The sequence below is a fragment of the Rhinolophus ferrumequinum genome, chromosome 3 (assembly GCF_004115265.2).
Source record: "Rhinolophus ferrumequinum isolate MPI-CBG mRhiFer1 chromosome 3, mRhiFer1_v1.p, whole genome shotgun sequence".
Lineage (NCBI taxonomy): Eukaryota > Metazoa > Chordata > Mammalia > Chiroptera > Rhinolophidae > Rhinolophus > Rhinolophus ferrumequinum.
In genome coordinates this window covers 23248237-23262281 of record NC_046286.1, presented here as the reverse complement: position 1 = coordinate 23262281, position 14045 = coordinate 23248237, and the positions used below count along the sequence as shown (strand labels likewise).

At 33.1% G+C, this 14045-nt stretch overlaps 1 protein-coding gene across 1 annotated transcript in view; it reads left to right on the top strand.

Annotated features, from left to right (window-relative positions):
* The window catches only part of COL21A1 (collagen type XXI alpha 1 chain), a 155696-nt gene that overhangs the window by 36652 nt on the left and 104999 nt on the right, over window positions 1-14045 (top strand). Inside the window, 1 exon segment of the mRNA XM_033093680.1 lies at window positions 12053-12178. Coding sequence (XP_032949571.1) covers window positions 12091-12178 — 88 coding nt within the window. The 5' untranslated portion in view covers window positions 12053-12090.

The following is a 14045-nucleotide window of genomic DNA, read 5'->3' as shown; positions in this document are numbered from 1 at the left end:
GTTAATTAGTTAGAATAGAAACACTAAAAACCTGACTTTTTTTTTTTAATGGAGGTAAATATTCGATAAGTGCTTTCTTTCCTGCAATGGCTGTGTTTACTATCATTACTATCATGCATGCTCTGTGAGTATACTGTTATTAGCCACTCCAAGGGATTTTGTGACACATTTTTCAGTAAATCCTGTTTTAAAGTAAGAAAAAGGTTTAAAGTAAGAAAAAGACAAAACAGACTGGGTTTACTATTCATCTTAGAAAAAATTTAGAGTAGAAAATTTGTGTTCCGGATACAAATTTTTGGTTGGTTATATGTGTTACAAATATTTTCTCCCAGTGTGTAGCTCGTACTTTTATTATTTTTGTGTCTTTTTTTTTTTGAATACTTAAGAAACTAAAGCAAACAGCACCATCATGCTCCTATCACATCCAGTGAATTTTTTAAATGGTGAATAACATCTAATGTCCAATCCATGTTCAGTTTTCTCTGTCTCAAAAATATCTGTATACAGTTTGTTTAAATCAGGATCCCAGCAAAATCCACAACTGAATTTAATTGATGTGTCTCTTTAGTCTCCTTACTTTTGTTTTCATGCCATTATTTATTAACTACAATTTTTCACTTTCTAGATTTCGCTGGTTTTATCCTGTTGGTGTCATTTAATATATTCCCAAATTTCTTTTAATTAGATAGATACATACAGAGACTTGAGTAGATTGTGGTGTTATGTTTTATTGGCCAAAAATATTTCACAGATGGAAATGTGCACCTTCTATTGTGTCATGTCAGGAAGAACATGTCTTACTATACTTTGATAATCTTAAGGTTGATGGATGGGTTCAGCTCGAGGCAAGCGTAATGCATTTGTCCTAATTTCCTGTCTAACCCTTCACCTAATAATATTAGCAGCACTGGTGATCCTTGCCTAGATGCATTATTTCAGGAGTTAAAAATACGATTTTTTAAATTCTAGTATTCTTCTGGCATTTATTAACTGTTGCCTTATCAACTGTTTTATTATCCTGAACTATCATCCATGTAGGAACAATAAGATAAATGCTTGATTCTCTTGCTTTGTACTCCAGCAACCTCCAAAGGTGACCCATGGTGGTTTTTTTATATTTATCATCATGAACTCACAGATTTAGAAAATTGTTGTATTTCAATCCATTGTAGTTATTATTTTTAACAATCAGAAGATAGTTTCATCGTTAGCCAATAGGAGTCCTTCAACTTAGCTCTTGGGTCCTTTTGATCCAATCCCAGGAAGTTTTGAGACTTTCTTTGTTTTCAGAATGACAAGATTTCTCTGTCTGATATATCGTGCACCCCAGATCTGGAATTTGTTATTTCCCCCAAAGCCCTGGTTCCTTTTAATGTGTATTTAGAAAACTACAATTGGTTTGCTTATTGATGATTTTATTCATATTCACTTGAACCTAAATTGCTCATTTCCACCCTTTTCCTTTCACTCTAGGTCCTCTTTTCATATGCCATTTATTGTTTTGATAATCTTGTATTGCTATTGAACTTCACATATGCTTACATTTTATTTTCTAAGTAGGCAAAAGGACACACTTAGGACTAGAACTCACGTGTCTTTGCTTGCTATCCACCATTTTTGTGTGTGTGTATTGTGGATGAATTGGAAGATTAGGTGGTTGGAGAACAATTTGACCTGAGTTAGATGTTTAAAATTTATTAACTTTCCTTTTGGGAACTGATATCTTTAGTTTTCTGATAATTTATCGTGAAAATTAAAGATGAGTTAAGAAAAATTTAGGCTAATATATATTAATATAAGAGGAATTTAGGGATAGACAAAAGGACTCCTTTTTAAACACAGCTTATAAACTACCAACAGAATCCCATGGCCTGATTTCAGTGGATTTGCTGGCACAGGCAAATAAAATGCACTGTACTTCATGTTCCTTGGCTATCTTTTATTGGTCTCATTTTGAATGATTGCACAGACATGTATATTCTTTTGTTGCTTTAATATTTAGAAGCTGCTTTGGCCATTTGAGTTTTACCAAATTATCGACAATCCGATACTTCACCAAATTACCAACAATCAAGTTTCTGCAGTTCACTTTGTCTTGTGTGGCTTTGATGAATGCTAGGTAATGTACTCTGCAAAAGAATCAAGAAGCAGTTACCCTTTCTGCAGTATGAAACCAAACTTTGCAATGTGTGAAAGAATAGCTTTTTTGAATCTGTTAGCCTATCAATAAAATGGGAATTTATAATTACCTGTCTGCCTACTATACAAAATTGTTTAGAAAAATGTGGTAACAAATGTCAATTATTTAATTAACCATCAGTTGTTATACACAATCAAGGTGGAATTCATTAATTACATATTTTGGGGACGTGATTTGACCTATGAAATTCCAAAAGTTATCAGTATAGTTCTATTGTTTTAATAACTCAAACCAAACTCCACAATACATACGTGTGTGTGCGTGTGTGTGTATATATATGTGTGTATATATATATGAATAAACTTTTAGTTCTTTCACCAGTTTGTCAGAATTTCACCCTTCTAAATTCTATCTGTCCTAATTGATGTTTCCTTCTACTACCTTAATATCATATAGAACACAATAAGTGTGTGTGTGTGTGTGTGTGTGTGTGTGTGTTCAGTTTTCCAATTTTCCAGTTTTCCTGGTTCACAATGTAGTTCAAAGAAACAGCCTATAAATCAACATGAGTGTTAGTATCTCATGAGAGGACCATTTTTTAGTCTTAAACAGCCAGGCACAGCAACCAAATTTTGAGATGGCTTCTTTTCTGACAGTCCCTTATTTTGATAGCTTTTATTAAATCCCTGGGGCTCCTCCTGGTAATTGCCATGCCTTTTTCAGGGACCTACTGGAAGATACCTTAATTGCTAGGAGACAAGGACTTTGCTTTCATTTGTATTCACTATTCTCAGAAATGTACTTACAAGTACTTATTTTAATGTTACTAAAATATTAAAGACAATGACAATGGAATATGATATACACATAAGGTAAGGAAATGAATGAGAGATGAAAATAAAATATGATAATCAATTGGTCTCTGAAAATCAAATAATTCTTAAATTTTATAGAGCTCTTTAATTTTGAAAGTGGGATGATCCACTGACTGTGAAAACTGACCATGAATGCACACATGCTGGAAACCCTCCACAGCATTCCCTTTGCATTTAGGGAAAACGATTCTAAATTTAAATGGTTCATGTGGTCCTTGCTGTACTTTAGCTCCTGCCATTCTTCATGCTCCCATACTCATGCTTCACTGACCTTCCTTCTGTTTCTAGAATAAGCTGAATTTACTCCATCCACAGAAGGAAAAGTTTGCCTCAGTTCTGGACAAGGATGGTTCCTTTCTGTTACTGAGGTGTCAGCTCACGTGGCACCTTTTCAGGGGCCTCACCTGACCTCCAAATCTAAAGGAGCTCTTCCTTACTTCCTGGCCTCAATTTACACTTGACGTTTTTCATTTCTTCATACCACCTACCACTATCTGAAATTATCTCACCCAATTATTTATTTAGTCTCCGGAACATAAACTACATGAAAGCAGGTCCTTATCTAGTTTTGTCACTTCCGAATTCCCAACACCTAAAAGAGGACCATAATAGGCACGTGGTAAATATTTGTTGTTGAATGAATATAGTGGAGAGAGTTATGGAGGGAGAGACCCTGAGTTTAAGTTTTGGGCCTGTTGCTTATTAGACGGCATATGACAGGCAAGCCTTATTGCTTAAGCTTTATTTTCCTCAACATTTCCCAAGATTGAAAGAAATAGTATGGTCCCAAGCATTGTAAACTATACATTTTCATTAGCTCAGTAATCCTGTGAGATCAGAGAACATGGATCATTATTTCTGTAGTTGAAGGGAAGATCACAGAGCACCAATTTTATCTCCCTTTCTGTTTTGAACATTAGACCACAGTATTCAGGGTATTATAGTTAGTGGCAGTGCTAAATCTATAATCTGGATGGCGTGGTGTATATTTAGCTTAGTGTATATTCCACATGAACAAGTGAGTTCAGTTTAAATTTCTACATTCCTACATTCTGTTGAAAGTAATTTCATCTTTTTCCATTACTCATAAAGAACTATTTATATAGCATTAAAAAGTTAAATTGTTCCCAATTTTCCATGTTTAAAGGCATATATTCCTATATTCCTCAGAGGCCCCTTTGCTAGATCTGAGGCAAGCGGCTGAGGACTTTATGCTGCATCACCATCACCTGGGAGTTTGTTAGAAATGGAAAAAACTGAGGCTATAAACCAAACCTACCGAATCAGAATCTGCATTTTATCAAGATCTCTAAATGATTTGTGTGCATGTTCACATTTGAGAAACAGGGACGCTAAAGCTCCCTGACTACTCTTGGAGCAACAAATCTTTAGATATGCTTGCTTGTAGGGATTTTCTGAGTTATGCTTTCCTGTTGGGGTTGCTAACTTCTTCTCTACCAGGGGAATAGGAACCAATAGGCTTTTCCCCTCTTCTTCTTATTTATCATTTTTATATTGCTAGAATTTCTAGAACTGGGGTGTACATTAGTATATGGGAAGTATTTTTTTTGTTTTTTGTTTTTGTTTTTAAGGTTTGGTCCCTTGCTCTATAATCTGAAGCTGTTAGATAGGTCTGGGACATCCAAATGTTTAGAAAGCTCCCCAGATGATTGAAGTAAATGTTAAAACTTAACATGCTTTAGTTTATATGCATCGTACACAAGCACATGTACAAGAAATAGCTATAAAACATATTTATGAAACACCAGTTTCAGTGGTTAAATAACATGGCAGTAACATGTATTTAATGCCCTTTTCATATCATTAGTTCAATGGTTGTCAATCTAGAATATAATAAAATTAGACAGTTAAGTTTAGCCCAAGAATTTTGAAGGAATTAGATACTACATAGAAATAATGAGGATGCTTTTGGTAGAGGAGCATAATAACTTCCTTTTGAGGCTTTTGAGGGAGGAAGTCAACATTTATTAGTACACGTTGTTGCCATAAAACAGCAGATCCTGGTGATAACTCACCCAAAATGCCCCTCTCACTGATGTGTTATGACCTTGATAGCTTTGTGGAGAAGGCCAGCCACATTTGAAAAATGACAGTGATGACATTGGACTTAGTGTTTTTCATTAAGGTATAATTTATATATAACAAATTATACAGTTGTCAAGCCTTTAGTTTAATGGCCTTAGGCAAATTTATATACCCAAATATCACCACTGCAAATGTAGGATATTTATATCAACCAGCAAGTTTACTTGTGCTTTTCCAGTTGACTTCTCCTGTCAAAGGCAAATGTTTCCTAATTTCTAACACCATAAGTTAGGTTTGTGTGTTGGATCTTCATTTAACTGGAATCAAGCTCCAAGTATTCTTTTGTGTTTGGTTTCTTTCATTAACTAGAATGTATTTTAAATTTATTCACATTGGTATAACAGTGATCCATTATTATTTTTTGTTGTACTATATATTATTCCATTATGTGTATGCCACACAACACGTTTACTCATTCTACTGCTGATAGCATTTGAGTTATTTTTACTTTTGGACTGTTATGAATAAAACTATAAACATCATTAAAGTCTTTTTCTAGGCATGTATTTTACATTTCTTTAGGTTACATACCAAACACAAAAATTACTGGTATGGTTTAACTTTGTAAGAAACTGAACCTAAGAGTTCTCTAAAGTATAATAGTTACATCATTCTTCACTCTTACTACCAATGTATGAGATCCAATTTCTTCACATAGTCTCTAAATATTTGATATCATTGACCTTTTAATTTTAGAGATGTCAGTGGGTGTGGAATCATATCTTATTCTGGTTTTAACATTTGTCTGATGAGTACCTTTTAATATGTTTATTGGCTATTTCTGTATCTTATGTAATGTGTCTATTCAAGACTTTTACCTATTTAAAGAAAATTGGATTGTTTTCCCTTTTATTGTTGATTTGTAGGTGTTTTGAAAAATACGTATTCTAGATATGAGTCATTTTTTTCATAACTTTTTTATTCTGAATATTGGCTTGTATTCTAAATGGTGTCTTTTGAGGAACAGGAATGTTTAATTTTGGTGAAATCTAAAGTATGCATTTTTAAAATTACTAGCAGTTTTGGTGCCCTAAGAAAATTTGCCTAATCCCAAAGTTGTGAAGATATTCTCTTCTGTTTTACTCTAGAAGTTTTATAATTTTAGCTTTTACATTTAGATCTGTACTTCAACTAAATTTTTTATATGGAATGAGTTAGGGTCAAGATTCATTTTATTCTGTTGATTTAGTTGATCTAGTACCATTTATTAAAAAGATTTTCCTATTTAATTACCTTGAAACTTATTGAAAATCAATTCACCATGAAAGTGTATGTCTATTTCTGAACTCTATTGTGTTCCATTCTTATCCTTGTTCCATGTTTATCCTTACACAATGCATGCTTTCTTGATTACTATAGATTATGGTAAGTCAAAACAGGCAGTGTAAATTATTCAACTTAATTCTTAATGAAGATCATTTCTTATTCAAGGTTGTTCTTCATTTATGATTTTTTTTAATTTCAAAACAATTTGCATTTTATATAAATTTTAGAATAAGTTTGTCAATTTCTTTTCAAAATCTGCTGGGATTTTTTTTGGAATTGTGTTGAATCTATAAGTCAATTTGAGGAGGATGGACATGTAACGAATACTCAGTCTTTTAATCCACAAAGCTAGATCTCTCCACTTTTTGCTTTCTTTAATTAATCTCAATTATGTGTTATATGTTTTAGTATAGAGGTCTTTCACATTTTCATTAGCTTTATTGGTAGCTTTATGTTACTTTTGATACTGCTGGATATGATATTTAATTTTCCCCCAATTTTGTTACTAGTGTATAGAAACCCTTAAAAAAACTATTAACCTTGTGTCTTGTGACCTTGCTAAATTCACTTATTCCACTAGTGTTTTGGTAGATTTCAAAAAGTTTTCTATATAGACAGACATGTTGTCTGTCAAAAATTACAGTTTTATTTCTTTCTTTATATTTTTTATTTTAATTTTGCATATTTCACTGGCTACAGCTCCTTGTACTTTTTAAATAGAAATGATGTTACAGTGTATCCTTAACTTCTTACTGATTTGGGGGAGAAATCATTTAGTCTTTCATCATTCAATACGATGTTACCTGTAGATTTTTCACAGATGGCATTCATCAGGTTGAAGAAGTTTCCTTCTATTTCTTAGTTTGCTGAGAATTTTTATCATGAATGCGTGTTAAATGTCTTTGCTGCATAAATTGAGATATTCATGTGATTTTTCTTTTTCAAAGTCTTATATCAATTGAGTTGTTAATGTTAAATCAACCTTGCATTTCTGTGATAAACCTCACTTAGTCATAATCTTTTTACATATTTCTAGATTTGCTTTGCTTATATTTTATTATGGAATTTTGCATTCTGTTCATGAAGGAAAATGGACTATAATTTTATCTTGTAATATTTTTGTCTAGTTTTCTGTTAGGGTTATTTTGGCCTCATAGTGAAAGTTGGGGAGAGTTCACTTCTCCTCTATTTTCATTTTTTAGTTTTTAAAACTTTCCTTTTCAATTACTATTGACATAGAATATTATATTAGTGTCAGGGGTACAAAACAACTTAGTGATTAGACATTTATATACCTCACAAAGTGTTAACCCCAATAAGTCTGTTACCCATCTGACACTGTACATAGTTATTACAATATTATTGACTATATCCTCCATACTTTATATTTCTGTGACTATTTTTTTTCAATTATAGTTGACATTCAGTATTATTTTATATTAGTTTAAGGTGTACAATGGAGTGGCCTCTATTTTCATTTAATTTTATTTCATGAAAGAGTTTTATTAGTATTATTTTTTTCCTTATATGTTTGATAGAAATTACTGGTGAAACTCCTTGGACTTATAGTCTTCTTTGTGAGAAAATGTTTGGTTAAAAAATGAAATTCTGTAATAGATAACTTCAACTTAGACCTGTGTCAATAAGTAGATTACTCTAGAATTTTGTCCATTTCATCTGTCTACTTATTATCCTTTTAATGTCTGTAGGATCTATAGTGGCAATTTCTTGTTTCAATATTGACTTAGATAATTTATATTTCTTGTCTTTATTTTTTTACAGTTTATAACACAAATGTTACTGGAAAAGTTATACATAACATAGCAACTATTTTCAAGAACAATATTAAATCCAATTAGCAATGAAATAGAATATTAAAAAATAAATGAATAAAGTTAATTTAAGAACAAAGCTGGAGATATCATGCTGTCTGATTTCAAACTATGTTACAAAACTATAGTAATCTTTTTAACTCGTGGATTATTTAAAAGTATATTGCTAAATTTTAAAGTATTTTGGTATTTTCTTTTCTAATTTAATAGCATTTAGGCCAAAGAACACAGTCTGTGTAATAATCTCATTTCTTTGGAATTTGAGGCTTTTTCTCCAACATGCGATCGATATTGGTGACTATTTTATATGCATTATGAAAGAATCTATAGTCTGCTATTGTTAGGTGGAGTATTCTATAAATATCACTAGGTTAAGTTGGTTGATAATTTTCAAACCTTCTGTACCATTACTAATATTTTTGCCTAATTCAATAATTACTGAAAAGTGCTATTAACGTCTCACATTATGACTTGAATTTGTCTTTTTAAAACTTTTAACAAATATTTTGCTTCATGTATTTTGAAGCTTTATTATTAGAAGTTTACACATTTAAGATTTTTTTATATTTTTCTGGTCCCTTGCTTACACATTTAAGATTTTTTTATATCTTTCTGGTCCCTTGCCCATTTATTACTATGAAATTTCCATCTAAATTCTTATTATTGTCCTGTGTGTAATATGCCTGTTTTTCTCTGGCTAGTTTTAAGAATTTTCTCTTTGATTTTCAACTGATTAAGACATGCTTAGGTGTGACTTACCTTATATTTTGGGGTTTGTTGAACTTCTTTAATTTGATTGTTTATAACTTTTGTCAATTTGGAAAATTCTTGGCTGTTGTATATTCAAATATCTCTTCATTCACTTTCTCCTTTCCATCTGAAAAACTAATTACTTGTTATTCTAAATCAAGGATTACTTGATATTTTCCCATAGATTTCAGATGCTCTGTTACTTTTATCACTATCCTCCTCCTTCCTTTGAGTTTCCTTTGTGATAATTTCTATTGACTTATCTTCAAGTTTACTAATCTTTTTCATCAGTGTATGCAGATAAGTCCATTGTATGAATTCTTTTTTGACATATTTTCCTTTGCAAGCATTTCAATTTGTATCTTTTTTTTAAATAGATTCCATCTCTCCTGAAATTTCCCATAGTTTCACACATTGTTGTCCATCTTATTTATTAGATCTTTTAAAATATTCATCATAACCATTTTATAAACACTGTTTGGTATTTCTGATATTGAGATCATCTCTGGATCTGCTTTATAGTGAATGTTTTTCTTCTGATCAGACATCACATTTTCAGGTTTCTTCTCATATCTTGGGAAACCTTTGAGAGATTTTTTTCAGCGTTTTAGTATGATTTATAGCTTTTTGTATTTCTAAGTTTATTTTTGTCTTGTCCTTCCTTTGGTTTTCTGCTTTTTGAGATCTCTCTTTCCACTGTAGTGAAGGACTAGAGAGTGCCTTGGAGGAACTTCTCTTAGTTCTGTTGCTCCTCTTTCAGCCTTCAGTAATTCAAAGATTTGTATTTGAAGGCTTCCTTGGGTATCTGAACAGGGGGAGGATCTCCCTAGGCAGTTCAAACTGCTCTCATCTTTCTCCATATGAGGTCTGACAATTAAGTTTGCGAACTCATCCTGGAAAAACTGCTACGTATCTCATTGCTGAATATCACTACAGTCACCTTCGAAGTACTCCCCTTGGGAAGCTATGCACCAACACCAGTGCCTAATCCAGCCTTCAAAGCAATTTTGGAACTCTTTCTAGAATGGCCACCAGAGCTGTCATCGTATTACCCCTGATGTTCTGAATGTCATCAAAACGTCTTCGTTTCAATATTCCCTTTGTCTTCAGGTAAAGAAAGAAGTTACTGGGGGCCAGATCAAGTGAGTAGGGAGGGTGTTCCAATACAGGTATTTCTTTACTGGCTAAAAACTCCCTCAAGACAGTGATGTATGATCTGGTGCATTGTCGAGATGCAAGAGCCATGAATTGTTGGTGAAAAGTTCAGGTCATCTTCTTCTAACTTTTTCACATAGCCTTTTCAGCACTTCCGAATCATAAACTTGGTTACCTGTTTGTCCAGTTGGTACAAATTAATAATGAATAATCCCTCTGATTACAAAAAAAAGGTTAGCAACATCATTTTGACTCTTGGTTTGGACTGACGAAATTTTTTTGGTTGTGTAGAATTGGCTGACTTCCATTGTGCACTTTGACGCTTTGTTTCAGGGTCGTATTGGTACACCCATGTTTCACCACCAGTGATAACATGGCACAAAACATTGTCTTGCCTCTCCAAAAGGTCTTGGCAGACTTTGACTCTCCTTTGCTTTTGTTCATCGGTGAGGTCCTTTGGGACCATTTTTGCACACACCTTTCTCATGCCAAGATTTTCAGTTAAGATTTTCCTGACTGTTTCTCAATCGATGTTTACTTTACTTGAAGAGTCTGCTATGCTTCTCACAGTCAGCCGAAGATTTTGACGCACAATTCAATGAATTTTTGCAATGTTCTCGTCAGTTCTGTTCGTTATAGGCCTCCCTGACCACTCTTCATCAGTGACGTGTTCTCTCCCCTCAGAAACACGTTCAATCCATTTGTACACTGCTATTTTCTTCATGGTATTATCCCCATAAACTTGGACTAACATGTCCCTGATTTCACGTCCAATCTTGCCAAGTTTAACAAGAAATTTAGTGTTTGTTCATTGCTCTAATTCAAGCTCAGACATTCTTGCAATGGCGCACAAAAACAGGTAACAATAATAATGAATGCCACTCAGCAAGACACCGCCACACATCGACACGAACACAGCTGTGAGACACTGATATACCAAGGTTATGAAACCCTACTGAGCTGTTTGCACAGTGCTGCCAATGTAAGCACATAGGGACAAGTTCGCGAATTGCATGGTCAGACCTCGTATTACTTGTCTACTCCATGCACTCAGTTAAAGCCCATGGGGAAGAATTGCTGCGTGGGAGCATACTTGTTCTGTGACTGGGCCTACTCAGGCTTCTAATCTGTCAGGCCAATTTTGATGGGTTTCTCCTATGCTGTGGCAAATTCCTATTCTTGAGGATAATTCCCTTTCTTCTAGGGGCAAAAGCAGCCCTGAATTTCTTCTATCTTATAAAGGATTAATAACTTTTGGAATTCGGTTCATTTAGGTTTCTTTAAATTCTGTTTTTTCTGTTAGGTTTAGAAAGACTATAGTGTTATAATTAATCTGCCATATTCTCATTGTTTGAAGTGAAAGTCTGTTGAGACTTTACACATTCTAAGCAGAAGTGAAGTCCTTGGATTAACTTAGAAAATATGTAAAAGGTGTATAACTGAGTATTTATAAATCAAATAAAATAGATCATAATTACACCCCATTTAAAAAATAAATTAGATCACTCAGCTTTATATAAATATTTTTACCAGATACGCTTTGAGTGTTTCTTAAATGCAAATCTATATTTAAAAGAAGAATGATTGCTAGCTTTGAGATAATAACAAGAATGTGATAAGTGTCTACAGAATATGCTAAAAGGAATTCTTGTAAATATTTTGAGCAAAGCCCAAAGTTTTGGAAAAGTTTATACTTTTCTAAGATAACTATGAATTAAAGGATTTATCACGGTCGTCCTAAACTCCTACATTGTGCTGATGCATAATATATTTAAAACGTGGCTATTGTGGACACAGATTCTAAAGATAGTGAAAATTAACTGTACTACAACTGGGTATTGTAATTTAAAAATTAAACTTATAATGGTTAGGTATTTGTCTTTATTTTTCTAATATATTTAACTTTCCTTTTTTTTTTTTCTTTTTAGGAATCCTCAAACCAAAATATTAAAACGAAAACAGAAACATGGGTCATCATATTACATTTCTTTGTATAGTTTTCGTCCTGCTGCTTCAGAATTCTGTATTAGCTGAAGATGGGGAAATAAGATCAAGTAAGAACTATCAGCATTGTCTCATTTTGTTATCAACAGATTGATTATAGAAATCAAATAAGGGAAGCTCAAGCAGTGGTTTTAAGGATCTTATTGTCTTTGATGCTATAATTCCCTAAAAATGAATGAATTTCTGTGTTACACATTAACTGAGAGGAAAAGCTTCTATCAGAGGTAATTTTGAGAAAATTCTGTGACAATTGTTTATTCTATTAACACATCAGGCTTTTGAATAAACACTCTAGTACTGAGTCTCTCTTCAGCCATTTATGAGCTTCCTGATATGGAGATAAAAGAAAATACCTACCTCCTCTGAGGTTATGTCATAGAGATAGTGAGATAATCTATGTCAATGAGATAATGCCTGTAAGTGGCTTAGCACAGTGACATCTCAGTAAGTGGTAACTATATTCTGATTCCTTATAGGAAGCCTTTCATTAGAGAAGGAAGGCTATATTAATTAATTAATATGCATTTTGCTGAGTATGATGAGCACTTTTTCCCAAAATTACTGAGGGAAAAATAAGGATGCATATTTTACATAGGTAGTACTAATTCCGTATCTACATGAATGTTTTTAATTCTTTTATTTATGCTTATGAGTTAAAAGTGTAACTCCAGAAATCAATAATGATAATCGTATGCAAAATAATACACTGGAATACGATAATCGATTTTGTTGAACTTACATCGAACTTGCAATGACGAAGAGTTCTTGGCCTTCTGTGATGCGTAAATATCGTAAATTTGTTACCAGTATATAAAATTTCTTGTGCCTTGTATCTGTTCTTGTGTTTTGTAATTATTTGTTACATAAAATATCTTGCACCATAATATTTTTAAAAATTAGTGCTAAAATTTATTTGTAATACAAAAAGCAAGTACCTAAATATAAACAAATAAAAATGTGAATTAAAAAATTAAAATGGAAGAGTTTTTCCCTGAAAATTTGGGCCAAAAAAGTGAGTGTGCATTATTCATGAAAGCACATTATACACGGCAAATTACAGTAGTTCTGCTATCTAGACCACCATTTACAAATACCATACTTATTTTTAAAAGTTTGTTTATTTTCATCTTTTGAAATTCATAAACATAAATGCCACACTCTAAATTGATTATGGTTTCTATAACAGTTAAATCAGATGGTTTGACTATTTGATTCAACTTGGCTAAAAATTTGTTAAAACAATAATATTTAGGGTTTGCATAACACTTTTACTGTTTAAACCACCCAAGCAAGGTAGATAGTGTCTTCTGGGATTTTTGAGTGGGAAAAGAGATTCACAGAATGTAAGAGGCTTTCACTTAATGTCATACAGCTTGTTAGATCTGTAACTCATATTTGAACTATGCTTTTCACGTTCAGTCCATTCCTTTTCTATGACACCGGTGATTCATGTCTGTAAGGAGGAGGTCTCTTGGAGTGGTATTTTGTCTGGGGTTTATAAATGGTAATATTTGCTTTTGTACGCAGGGTTTTGGCTAACCTTGCAGGTATGAAATATATGCTCCATGGCTGTGGAAAGGGGTAGGAAGGGCTAAGAATAGCCCTGTAAGAGTTTATAACCACTGAATCAAGTGGCACACAAACACTGACATGTCCAGACAATAATGGATCTCATAGTATTTAGGAAGGGCAACACTGAAGAGCTCTACAAACAACTTTCCTGTCCTTTCGTCTCTCCCACAAAACTTCAATAGAAGCATAACCTCACACCAGTTTCCAACAATAACAGAAGAACTGCATTCCCTTGGGTTAGAAAGTTTGCCTCTGGGCCAAATTCCATTGTGCTGTCCCTGCCCTGAACTCTGGCAGTGGTCACCATGGCAGAGGTTGTTGGAATAGTGTCCCTCGTGCCTTTCC